The 13,151-nt window shown below is 40.5% G+C and overlaps 1 protein-coding gene across 1 annotated transcript in view; it reads right to left on the bottom strand.

The window, feature by feature from the left end:
• The window catches only part of UNC45A (unc-45 myosin chaperone A), a 1,636,854-nt gene that overhangs the window by 1,557,814 nt on the left and 65,889 nt on the right, over nt 1–13,151 (bottom strand). Inside the window, exon 3 of the mRNA XM_044078271.1 lies at nt 576–612. Coding sequence (XP_043934206.1) covers nt 576–612 — 37 coding nt within the window. The remainder of the gene's footprint in view (nt 1–575; nt 613–13,151) is intronic.

Genomic DNA, 13,151 nt, shown 5'->3' with positions numbered 1-13,151 from the left:
GTTTGTGTAATCTGACCTGCAGTATGGTAAGAAGGCAGTTGGAAAACCTTCCCTCTGGGTGATCATGTGACTTACACAGTGCTAAAATGTAAACAAACTGCTCAAGCAAAAAATCTGAGCTAGTGCCCCTTTAAGTATCATGTACTAAATACGGGTAAGGATGGAACCATCAATTTCTTAAATAGCTGTAATGTTACATTTAGCCACTTGATGGCATTATTACTACTGTATGTCCTGCATTTCAACTGTGCTAGTGGGTCAAATACCATTAAAACCATGCTCTTAAAACCACCCAATTTATAAATCTACAGACATTTTACATTAAAGTAGACAACTGCTGTGAAAGCCAGCATGATGGACAGATTTTAAGACTCCAGATGTAACACAGTTTTCCAAAAAGCAGTTAACAGCATAATCTTTTTTTTTCTTCCAAAAATGTCTATCAGGAAATATAGGTCATTTTCAGTGCAGCTCTGACAACAGAACAGAACCGTTATTAATTTAAAGATATGACTATTGGTCCAAGTATTTGTTTTAAGACTTTATTTTATATGTGGCACACAACTATGACATACCTTTAGATGCATCTTTCTCTGCCTTCGAATAGTCATCCTGTAAGTACAGCCAAAGACAATAGAAAAAAATATTGAGATTAGGAAAGTATACAAACTATTTCACATAAAACTTCGTCATGACACTGAAATTATTAGTTTTTCAAAACAAAGTAATCACTGGTAAAATAAGTGTTTACGGAAAGTACCATATATTAAAATTCTGTCAGGTGATTACAGTCATGTGTACTGTAGTGTCCTGACTTGGTATGCCAATAAAGTGACTCTTTAGTACCACTTTGCTCTTGTAATGATGTCAAATCCTGTACATGCTATTTTGCTTCTAACAGCAGCAAGAGCCAAATCTGACACAAAACCCAATACATGTGTCTATAATTTTTTATTGGCTTTACTGAACAGTCATTTATTCATAAAGTGAAAGCAATACATACAGCACAAGTCCCGTCAACAAATCAGTCCTTCTATACCCACACAACTTATTGGTCTGACGATTTATCAAAGGGTAACTACATTGCTGGGGCATCATCTCATTTATCCAGCCAACCCTTCTCCAATAAACAGTTATCTAAGTTATTAATGAAATCAATATAACAATTAACATAAATATCAGTATTCATAATTTGCACACCTAATATAACGGTGACTAAACAATGGCTTAAATTTATATACACATATCAAAACTTTGGCGTATTCAATGAAAGACAACCCCCCCCCCCCATTTAAATATAATAGCAAAGGAAGTAGGAGGCAAAACTTAATCTGTACATATGCTGTATATACCGTTTGAAAGCTCAATAAAGATGTTTTTACATGTAAAAATATATACATTTGGACAGAATCCAGATATAAATGACAGTCCTGGTGTACAGAGAGATATCCTCAGCACAACAGTGCCACTGGAGAACTCTCCTTAAGGGCACCAAGCATATGTATGCAAAACAAGAGAAATCCTAAAATAGTATCTTACAAAACATCACACGTCAGAGCGTAGGAAGATGGTAAATTAAGCTCCACAATTTCTATCCAAGTCTTCACTGAAAAGCAGGAAGCAAACCACGCAAGGAATACAGATCACAAAGAACTTCAGAGATTTAAAGTCACTTTAATAGAATTTCACGATCAACTGTATGAAATGCTGATGAGAGTACAAAGATCACCAGGACAGAAAATATTTGATTTCACACCTCATGATGGTGGTCTTACTACTGCATCATCTCCATAAACAGCAGAATGAAAATGATTATGAATTCTAACATGAGATTTCTGTTGCAAATAAAGTGCCTTCTTTATAACTTTATAAATAAAGTGAATGTTCAAGACAGAAAAGAAATTCTCCAGAGGCTCCAATCTTTAAATTCTTAAGGAAATGAAGTTACCAAAGTCTCCTTTATAACATGGCTGGAAAAGACCCTGGTCCAAAACAAGTAGCTGATAATCTAGAAAGAAACAAGCTAGACAAGAAATGACAAGTTTGGTAGGAGTAGAGTTTAGTCTACAAGTTGTAGGGTGCAAACTGGAAACTAGGTCAACAAAATTAAAGCAATCAATGAAAATAAATTTGGTCCAGCAAAAGGAACAAGTTTCAACTATCCGACCACATGTAATTCTTCTAATAGAAAGTGTAAGCCATCACACCCTTCACAAAAACCTTATTTGTGAAAAAAATTCACTTTCTTACACATGGTAGAATCAAAGCCTTTGGATGGTAAGAAAGGCTGGATGTACAGTCAACTATAAGGAACACCCACAAGATAAATGTTGTGACAAAAGTGTTTTTTTGTTTTTTTTAAACAAGCTCGTCTCCCTACCTTTGTGAGCATTCCCAGCACCATTCTGTACGTGAAACTAAATGACCGTTAATGTGAATTGTCAGGGCAGTGTGTGTATGTGTGTCTGAATGAGTGAGTGAGTGAGACACACACACAGAAGAGAGGCAGAAACAAAATAAAATGCATTATTGTAATATATTGTTAATATCCAGAATGGAATAATTCTCCATCCTTTTTAGAACATGAAAAAGTCAGAAGTAGACCTCTGAACTGTCTAGATTTTCACATAATATCTGGAGTTTTGCCTCAGACTTTTTGGTCTATTCCTCATAAAATTTGTGGTTTTCTGACAAATCACTGAGGACTGACATCACTAAATAATGACATACATTTGAGTTTCAGACTTCATATTCTTCAGAAAATAAATGTTAACACAACTCTTGTTACTGTACTTTCTAAGTTTATAAGAGCAATATCTAAAATCTGTCCCTAATTTTGGGCCTTTGACCCCCCCCCCCATTATTCTAAGCTTTGTACGTATTTCTTGTGCTAACAGGTTGAGAGTTATAGCTGGAAGAAAAAACTCTTAATTTAGTTCCGCAGAAGATGCCTGCCTTTACATACTGCTTGAAAATTAAAATCAGCATCAGTCGCAAGAGCTCTACAGAGGCAGCTTGGTCTCTGAGTCTTCACCAAAGGAAGACCTAACAATTCTAAGATATCACCATTCCCACATTAAGAAGCCATTGGCACTCTGAGGCTAGGTTTTCAAACTGAAGCAAACCTGAACAGCATCCAACCACTGGAAGACTTAAACAGTAGTCAGGACTGAGACTGCTGGGCTGATGGGGCATCTTCTTTAGCAGCTTTAGGTTGGCTGGGTCTGGAAAAAAACAAGAGCTAAGGGAGCTAAAGTAGGCTCATAAAGTTTATACTATGGTAACAGTCAACTCTTCCTGAAATCATTTAACAGGTCGTGCAAAGAAAGAACCTTTCATTGAAAGGGGCATGAAGAATAGAATTTCTGAGCTCCTCTTTAAGGAAAATCAACCTCAGCTAGACCATAATACATTCTAGCCAAACCATCATCAACACAACCAAAAATGATGCTGGTTATATGGAAACCCATTCTAGAAGCTTCCAGAGTCTCTACCATTTTTTCCTTGAACCCACACTCAGGGAGTGAAAGAGTCATCTAGTACATGGATCCACTAAGGATGACTGGAATTCTGACAGTTGGGATATAAAGTTAAGATGAAAATAGAGTAAATCCATACAAACTCTGCCCAAAATTTAGACTCCTCACCCTCTGATAAGGTGGTGAAATGCTGCGGTCTGAGGTCCCATGTTGAACTAAAGCCTAGTCATAGTCTTGGTCCACTTAAAGGACTGAGAGTCAGTGCCTATCTTCAGACAGGGGTGGAAGTGGGGGATAAAGAAGCAGAGCCTGGGTGTTTCCAGGCTGCATATGAGGACTGGCTCCACTGGTGTGATGGCTCAAGGCTCCCCCTATTCCGTCACAATAACCATCTAGAACCGGCATATTCCACAAACACTAAATAATTAACTACAGCAGTATCTAAATCCATTTTGGCTTCTAGTGCTTCTTAGGAAAACAATCAACTGCACAGCTTTTATATATCCATCTTTGTGACATTGTAACTAATTCTACAACAAACATTTCATACAATTTTTACAAATCTATCAGTCTTAAATAATCAGTTTTATTACTGACAAATTTCTTACATGCAAATCAATACATATTATAAACACATTATGATGGATTACATCGACTCATGTAAATTACCATAAGCAATCACCCACACCACATGTACTGACTCTGTACTTCAATCATGGATTCAACTCAAACATATTAAGAAAACCTGGGAAAGACAGACTTCAGTGTATAAATCTAAACATCACATTGAATGCTTTACTGGTTATCTACAAAATATAAATCACAGATAAAAAAAATTGTAGTATGTATAACTGCAGTGTTTTTCCATCTGTTAAGCATATATTTTAAATTTACGGTTGCGTTTCAGTGCAAAATACAAGTCTTTCGTTTTTTCCCGGTTAGGGGTCACCACAGTGGATCACCAGGCCGCTTATGATTGGCTGTAGATTTTACGGTGTCAAGTTGCCAGCTCGGCGCCCAAACTTCAGAGAAGGCACACACACACACACACACACACACACACACACACACACGCGCGCACACGCACACACGCACACGCACACACGCACACACGCACACACACCTGCATGTCTTTTTTTTTTTTTTTACGTTCAGTCGACTGCAGGGAGGACATGCAGACTCCCCATAGAAGGCACTCCAGTCGAGAATAGAACCGGAGAGCCTCTTGCTGTGAGGCAACAATGCTAACCACTGCACCACTATGGCTGACTGTTTCATGCAATTACAAATTTGCTGGAATTCATACTTAGCTTATCTAGTACAAAGCCATAAAGGCTCTATATAATTGACCGCCTCATTGTCCAGAAGCACAGCCTTGCAGTACTACGCACTACAAGGGTTGGTGCATGCATATGCTAATAAAGTCCTATAGCATCCCAGTGCACTGCTCTGCAGGGTAAATTGCCTAGTATGGGGATTCGTAGAAGTCTATGTATAAAATGTGTAAATATATGTAGCACTTAACTTCATTCACCTATGCATTTCAATGGAGAAAGTATGCGCAGGATGAAGCAGGACAGCTTCATCTTGCTCAGCTTACTAATCCTAATAGTGAAGTGCACGTGTGTAACAAGCTAAGTGGGCATATGTTTGAGTGTTGGTGTGAGAGAGAGAGGAGGAGGGAGGGAATGTCTGAGGGTCTCTTCAGGGTGTGCAACTGTATGTGATCTTTGCTACTGGGCAGGGGAAACTGAGCACAGCACAGCCTTGTTCTGTACTGGCTCTTCTCTAATTAGCTTTGCCTGTCTCTAAGTAGCTACAGTAAGTCATGTGTGCCTCTGTGGTGTGCGCATGTGCGCGTGCGTGCATGTGTCTGCACTACCTACTAGTGCAGGTTAGTAATGCACTTACTTGAACAGCTGCTCAAACTGCCGAGCTAAGCAATTCATGGTCATACATGCATTTTCTTTCAACTAGATAAAGCACCAGAGGAAAAGTATTTAACTACGAATCACTCAAGAGTGAAGCATAGCAACTCAACTTATACGTGTAGGACAACCTGCACTGCTGTGTTACCTAGGAATTCCACTCCTTGCTGGCTTTTCCCACAGGGTATAACAACTTTTTGCCTACAACTTCTTATATTACTTAAAAGTCCTTTAATACTGGTTTTAAAAAATTTTGGCCATCATCGCAGCCTTTGCAAAAACTTACACCACTACAGCAAATATTACTACAGAAAGCTTTAACAAATACAGTAACATTTTTACAGGGAAATTCACAATTAAAACAGCTACTGGAGAAAGAAGTTGGGATAATTTTCAGAAAGTTATTTTTCGGCAGAGTCATTAGTAAGGAACCACCATGCGGACAAAAGTGAAATATAACATTTCAAAGGCTGTTTCATGAGTGATCATTACAGTGCAAGTTATGTCAAACAAGATAAAGATATTCCCGCTAGATACATTTCATAGAGTTTTTCACCAATTCCTTAACAACTGTCAGAACACATAAATTACCTCACCATCCGTAGTTGTTGCAACTGCTATTCAGGGAAGATTAACTGATTTTTGGCTCTATACACTAAAAAGCATAATCCTTTCTAGGTATTAATGACATTGTTGAGTTGCATATGAAGAGTTGTATGAAAGGTTAGACACTAAGGAGGTAGAAAAGGACCTGTACCGATTGGCTAGACAGAGGGACCGTGCTAGGAAAGATGTGCAGCAGGTAAAAGTGACAAAGGATAATGAGGGAAACATACTCACAAGTGAGGAGAGTGTGTTGAGGAGATGGAAAGAGTACTTTGAGGGGTTGATGAATGAAGAAAATGAGAGGGAGAGAAGGTTGGACGATGTAGGGATAGTAAATCATGAAGTACAATGGATTAGCAGGGAGGAAGTAAGGATAGCTACGAAGAGAATAAAGAATGTAAAGGCTGTTGGCCCAGATGACATACCTGTGGAAGCATTGAGGTGTTTAGGTGAAATGGCAGTGGAGTTTTCAACCAGATTGTTTAATGAAATCTTGGAAAGTGAGAGGATGCCTGAGGAATGGAGAAAAAGTGTTTTGGTACCGATTTTTAAGAATAAGGGTGATGTGCAGTGCTGTAGTAACTACAGAGGGATTAAATTGATCAATCACAGCATGAAGTTATGGGAAAGAGTAGTGGAAGCTAGGTTAAGAAGGGACGTGATGATTAGTGATCAGCAGTATGGTTTCATGCCAGGAAAGAGCACTACAGATGCGATCTTTGCTCTGAGAGTGTTGATGGAGAAGTACAGAGAATGTCGGAAGGAGCTGCATTGTGTTTTTGTACACTTAGAGAAAGCATATGACAGGATGCCTAGAGAGGAGTTGTGGTATTGTATGAGGAAGTCAGGAGTGTCAGAAAAGTATGTAAGAGTGGTACAGGATATGTACGAGGGTAGTGTGACAGTGGTGAGGTCTGCGGTGGGAGTGATGGATGTGTTTAAAATGGAGGTGGGGTTACATCAAGGATCAGCTCTGAGCCCTTTCTTATTTGCAATGGTGATGGACAGGTTGACAGACGAGATCAGACAGGAGTCCCCGTGGATTGTGATGTTTGCAGATGACATTGTGATCTGTATTGAGAGTAGGGAACAGGTGGAGGAGACCCTGGAGAGATGGAGATATGCTCTAGAGAGAAGAGGAATGAAAGTCAGCAGGACTAAGACCGAATATATGTGTGTGAATGAGAGGGAGGATAGAGGAATGGAAATTACTACTATTCAATTAAAAGTGCACTGGAACTTAGAAAATTGCCACATTGTTTACATGACTAATTGTATTTTATTTTATTTTTTTTCCACAAATTGGTTTTAAATACCATTTTAAATCATTTGAAATTTAAGTGTATATTTTGTTTCCATCATCATACATATATATTTTTTTTATTTTTATTTTTTTCTGTTTTTTTTCCACTTTATTCAAAATGATGGTAATAACAATACTAACTAATTATACAATTATATGGGTTTTTAGGATTCTTGTACACAGACCTAAAGAAGTCTAGAAGGACGGAAGCGATCTTTGTTAACAACAGGTAATGAAAATAGAAACTGATTTTTACATGCAAAATGTATATATTTATATGTAATATTTGATCGCAAAATGAAAAAAGGTTGATATATTTCCAGCCATGTAGTATATTGCCTTGTATAAAATCACAGACTTAATAATCTACTTAATAATTTGGTTAAATAAGATGTACCATTAAAGTACATTAGGGCTATATATTATTATGACAGCTACTAGGTAGGGCAGGACCAGCTCGAATGTCACACTGATGGGGGAAGGGATGTGAATTTAACATGTGTACAAATAACACTTTGTTTTACAGCACAATAAACCACTCCCATGCCTGATAAAAAGTATATATATATTTAGAAAGCTTGTGAGGAAATTATTACTCTATTTTTGTTTTACTTGGATCGCTTGTCTGTGTACTGAATAAAGGATTTTCGACTGGAAACAGACTGCCTGCCTTGCTTGGATTACTTTCGAATACTTAGTAATGCTGTAGAATTAAATATTTTCTATTAGGTTCATACTAGGATATCTGCCCTGGAGCATTTATAGCCAAGCCCGATTGTGTTTGGCTTACGCCACCCCTTGATTTGAGTATACTGTGCCCTTTTTAAAGTTTAGTTTACTGTGCCTCTGTCTAATAGTGACACGAAAGTAATCCCCGGGACAAACCTACGATCCCCCATCCACTCATCAAGATTCTTCTTGAAGAGAGTCAGTGAGGGAGAGTCAGTGAGGTGCTCTGCCTAACATGAATTGGAATTCTATTCCAGAGCGAAGGGAGCCTCTGGGTTATGAATCTGTCCCTCCAGCATGTTCTATTTACTTCTGTGCTGAGGTTCAAGTCCCTCGAGCGCGTGGCTCTAAGGGATTTATATTTACTGAGGTGGAGCATGTCCATTAATTCTGGGTTGGACATAGCTTTATATGTCAGGCATAGATCACCTCGAAGTAGGCGGTATGCAACTGAGTAGAGCTGGAGTTTTTTTAACCAAGCAGCATATGGCATCTGTTTGAGTCCCTTGATCCTCCTGATGAGGTACTTTTGGGGTCTTTCTAATTGCTGCAGGTGTCGGGTAAGGTACATCCCAAAGGGGGCATTGTATTCTATGATGGGTCTGATGAGGGATGAATAAAGGGGCACGATTAGCTCTCTTGATCTAGATGTGAATCCTTTCATGATGAGGTGGGCTATGTAGAAGGTCTTTCTAACCACTTTGGCAATGTGGTTGTCAAAGGAGAGATTGATATCAACTTGGGTCCCCAGATCCCCAATATTTTCTCTGTACTTAATGGGTTACCACCTATGTGGTAATTTGTGGGCACATTGTTTTTGCCAAAGGGTATGACTATACACTTTTTGGCATTTAGCTTTAGACCATGGCTCTGGCACCAGTTATCCGTCTCTGCGAGACCTTTTTGAAGGATGTGTCAGCTGGAGAGTCGATTATGGTGCCCAGTTTGCAGTCATCTGCAAACTTGGTGAGCCATAGTCCTCCCACATTGGCCTGTACCTCAGAAAAGTAAATACCGAACAAGAGAGGTCCCAGGACAGAACCTTGTGGGATGCCACTTGTGACGGGTTTCGAATCTGACATGGCTCCAGCAACTCTGACTCTGTGGGTTCTGTCTTTGAGCCAGTTTGCGACCCATCTTGTGACATGGGGGTTTATATTTAGGCTGGATAGCTTATTTATGATGCCCGAGTGGGGTATTGTGTCAAATGCCTTTGCGAGGTCCAGATAAGCTGTGTGGACTACCTTCCCTTCATCTATGGCTTTGGTGACTGTTTTGAAGAAGTCGACCAGGTTCAAAAGGCAGGATCTGCCCTTGACGAAGCCAAACTGGGAAGGATCTAGTGTCTGTAGGTCCCCAATGTCTTTGTTTATGAGTTCCATGATGATCCTCTCCATAGCCTTGCAGACTAGGCTAGTCAGGCTTATGGGGCGATAGTTTCTAGGGTCCGCAGAAGCGCCACCTTTGTGGAGTGGGATCACTGTTGCTGTACGCCATTCTTTGGGCACATATCCTGTAGTGAGGCTGAGATTGTACAGCAGTTTTACTTGAGGGATTAGTTCTTCTTGGAGTTCATGTAGGACGCAACCCGGGACGCCATCTGGTCCCATGGAAGCAGTGTTTTTTGCTTTGGAGAGGGCATCCTTCACCTGAGCATCAGAGATGTTTGGGAGGCTGCACTCTGCCGGGATAGATACTTGCTCTTTTGGGGTGGAGAAGTTTGCACTGAACCTGTCTGCCATGATATTGGCGATGTCTGTGGGTTCAGTGTATTTTTTGTTGCTTAGAATCAACTCAGAACAAGTCTGGGAGTTGCATCCCAGGTTCCTAACATAACTGAAAAAAGCCTTATGATTGTCTTTAGTGTCCTGTGCAATTTTTCTCTCGAAGCTGGCCTTGGAGGATTTTATGAGGGATCGTAATTTTTTGCTAGTACTGATCAGAGATGCCTTCCCTTTTAGGGATTTTGCTCTATCATGTAGTAGCTTCCTCCTTCTGTTGTACAGTTTATTTATGGCTGGGGTCCACCAGATTGGACACCTGCCCTTGGATGATTGGGTCTTGATTTTGTTTGGGATAGCATGATCCATGCATTCCTGGAGATGTCCGTAGAATGCGTTTATATAGGATTCTGCAGTTTGGGCCGTAGTTTCCACTGGCCCTGGGGCCTTGAAGGATTCCACTTCGGTTTTGAGAAGTTTTTCACTGTGGTTTTCTGGGCTGGGGGTGGGGTCGGGATGTGGATATCCAGTGAAATTAATTTATGGTCTGATCTTACCAATGAGGGATATACTTCTGGTATGGAGCACAGAGTCCCCATGTTGGTAATGATCAGGTCTAGTATGTTTACCTCTCTTGTGGGAGTGGTGACTAGTTGTTCCATAGCATTTGAGTTTATAAATTCCAGGAACCTTTGGACTAAGGTGCTGGGGCTTGAGTAATGCTCCCAGTCTATGTTTGGGTAGTTGAAGTCGCCCAATATAATGGTGTTCGGAGAGATCTTCATGTTCTCCAATGTTTTCAGGAAAGCAGAGTGGGATTCCTGACTTTGAGAGGGTGGTCTGTAGGATGCTATAAACTGAAAAGCAGTCTTGTCCACTGTCAGTTGCACATGGATGGTCTCCGATACTTCGTGCAATGCCACTAACCTGGAGGTGTGGATATCCTTGATAAATATGGAAACTCCCCCTCCTTTTGTGGTTCGGTCCGGGTTTTGGGGCCGAAAAGCATGATATGAGGTATAACCTGGTAGTGCTGGGGAGCTCTCTGGAGCCTTGAACCAGGTTTCTGTCACAGCACAGATATCGATGTTCTCCATACTGAGGAGAGCTTCGAGTGCATGCATCTTGAGGTTAAGACTTCTGGCATTTAGCAGCATTACCCTTAGTTTCTTGTTCCTTGTGCTGTCTATGGAGGTGGGTTTGACTTGAGCCTTGCCTAAAAAAGGCACTATGGGGGTGGCAAGAGCCTTTGCCAATATCCGAAAGCCCAGGGGTGACAGGTGCAAGCCGTCCCTAGTGAAGCAACATGGCTTGTCGAGCATGTCATCCCAGGCTGACAGACACTGGATCCCCTTTGAATGACACCAAAATTTTAGCCAATTGTTAAAATCGATCATTTTGTCTTTATACTGTGGCATCATTCTAGGTGAGGGTAAGATGCTGCTCAAGGTCGGGGTCATACCGGCCTGGGCTACATGATCAGAGAGCTCCTCTATGTCTCTTTTCATGTAGTCGAGGGAGGTACGTCTCAAGTCATTCACGCCAGCATGTACAATGACCGAGTCATATTTGTATTTGCTTTGGAGTGACCTGAGTGCTTGCATTATGTGGCGGATCCTAGCGCCCGACAGGCAGCTCACTGTGATCTTCTCTTTATTCAGCCTGGTGAGCGGGACGTCAGTGTGTATGACAATAGAATCACCTATTACAAGAGTATCAGGTGTGTTATTCAGCCTTAAGGGCTGTGACTGCTTGGCACACTGACTTTGTGTGCTATGTGTTGTACGTGTTTTGTTTTGGGGTAGCGTTTGCTTGGATGTCTGCTTTGGAGGTCTCTGTCGCTTGGGTAGATTTTTGTTTAGAGCCTCCGAGTATGTTTTTGTGTTTTTATGTGTTTGGTTCGCTGTTGTGGTGGGACTATGTGATACTGGAATTGTGTTGTGTGAGGTTACCTTCTCCTCCTTGGTTACACCAGTTTTGAGATGAGAGAGCTCAGCCTCCAGTTTGGCTATATGGTTGCATCTCTCACATATATTTGAATCTGTTTGGAGGAGGAGAGGGTTGTCTGTGTACATGAGACAGTTGTAACATTGCCTCAAATTCCCAGATTCACCAGCTGGACTGGAGAGGAAACCATTGACTGACCTTTGGACATGCTAGAGTAATATAGGGAAATGAATTAAAATGGACCAATAGGGGACAAGGTAATAGTAGAGAGTATAAGAGTAAGTAGTGCTTATGGTTTATTAGTGCTAACTTGTAAAATTACTTATTTGGACCAGTGAGGGGCCTTAGAATGAGAATATGGTGTTTAATTTGAGAGATAGAGCAGTTCTAAGGGAAAAAGTGAAAAGCAGACTTTGTGGAGCCAGGAATAGTTTAAACCCAATTAGGCGACGCTGCCCGATGTTGCGCTATGCGCAAACCCGTCCAAAAGAGGGTTTTAAGAGAGGGAGATCAAGGAGTTAGGAATTGTCCCAAAATGGCCAATAATACTACAGTTTCAAGGCAGTAACCACTCCCACAGGGGCAGGCAGGCTGCTCAATGTTTATCACTGCCACTGATGAACACAGAGACTTCCCTTTAGCCCAAGCAAACAATGGCCTCCAAGAAACTTACAAACCGTTCAGAACAGCAAATCTGTAACTGAACTTTTTTAAATCTCAGAAAAGTGGGAAAAAAGCAAGATTTTTTTGTTTTTTTTTTTTAAGGAAAGCAGAGGTTCACAAGTATCAACAAGTTAGAACAGTGCAGTAAATGACTCCACACTTGAGTGCTAGGCCAGAGACAGATAAAATGCAAGTTTTAAGAAAAAAACTATTTTAAAAATAAGTGCAGGCAGGAAATTCAGTAATCAGCTCTAGGTTGTGTTCTAAATACAGTTACCAACACAGAAATCAAATTTAACAAGCCAGAAAATGATCAAAAGTAGGCGGCAATGCAGAAAAACTTAACATATAATCTGAAGCAAAATACTTAAAATCTCAAAAGTGGCTCCTTTCTTCTCTCAGCGATTTCTCCTCTTGGTGGGTGCTTCACCAACAGCCAACAAGTCCAAAAAAACGCCAAAACCACGAGGCAATCAGGTTTTAAGAGAGGAAGATCAAGGAGTTAGGAATTGACCCAAAATGGCCAATAAAACTACAGTTTCAAGACAGTAACCACTCCCACAGGGGCAGGCAGGCTGCTCAATGTTTATCACTGCCACTGATGAACACAGAGACTTCCCTTTAGCCCAAGCAAACAATGGCCTCCAAGAAACTTACAAACAGTTCAGAACAGCAAATCTGTAACTGAACTTTTTTAAATCTCAGAAAAGTAGGAAAAAAACAAGATTTTTTTGTTTTTTTGTTTTTTTTTAAGGAAAGCAGAGGTTCACAAGTA

This window comes from Protopterus annectens, chromosome 7.part0 (genome assembly GCF_019279795.1).
Source record: "Protopterus annectens isolate FY-2018-M chromosome 7.part0, PAN1.0, whole genome shotgun sequence".
Taxonomy (NCBI): domain Eukaryota; kingdom Metazoa; phylum Chordata; order Ceratodontiformes; family Protopteridae; genus Protopterus; species Protopterus annectens.
This window is presented reverse-complemented; position numbering and strand designations above follow the sequence as displayed.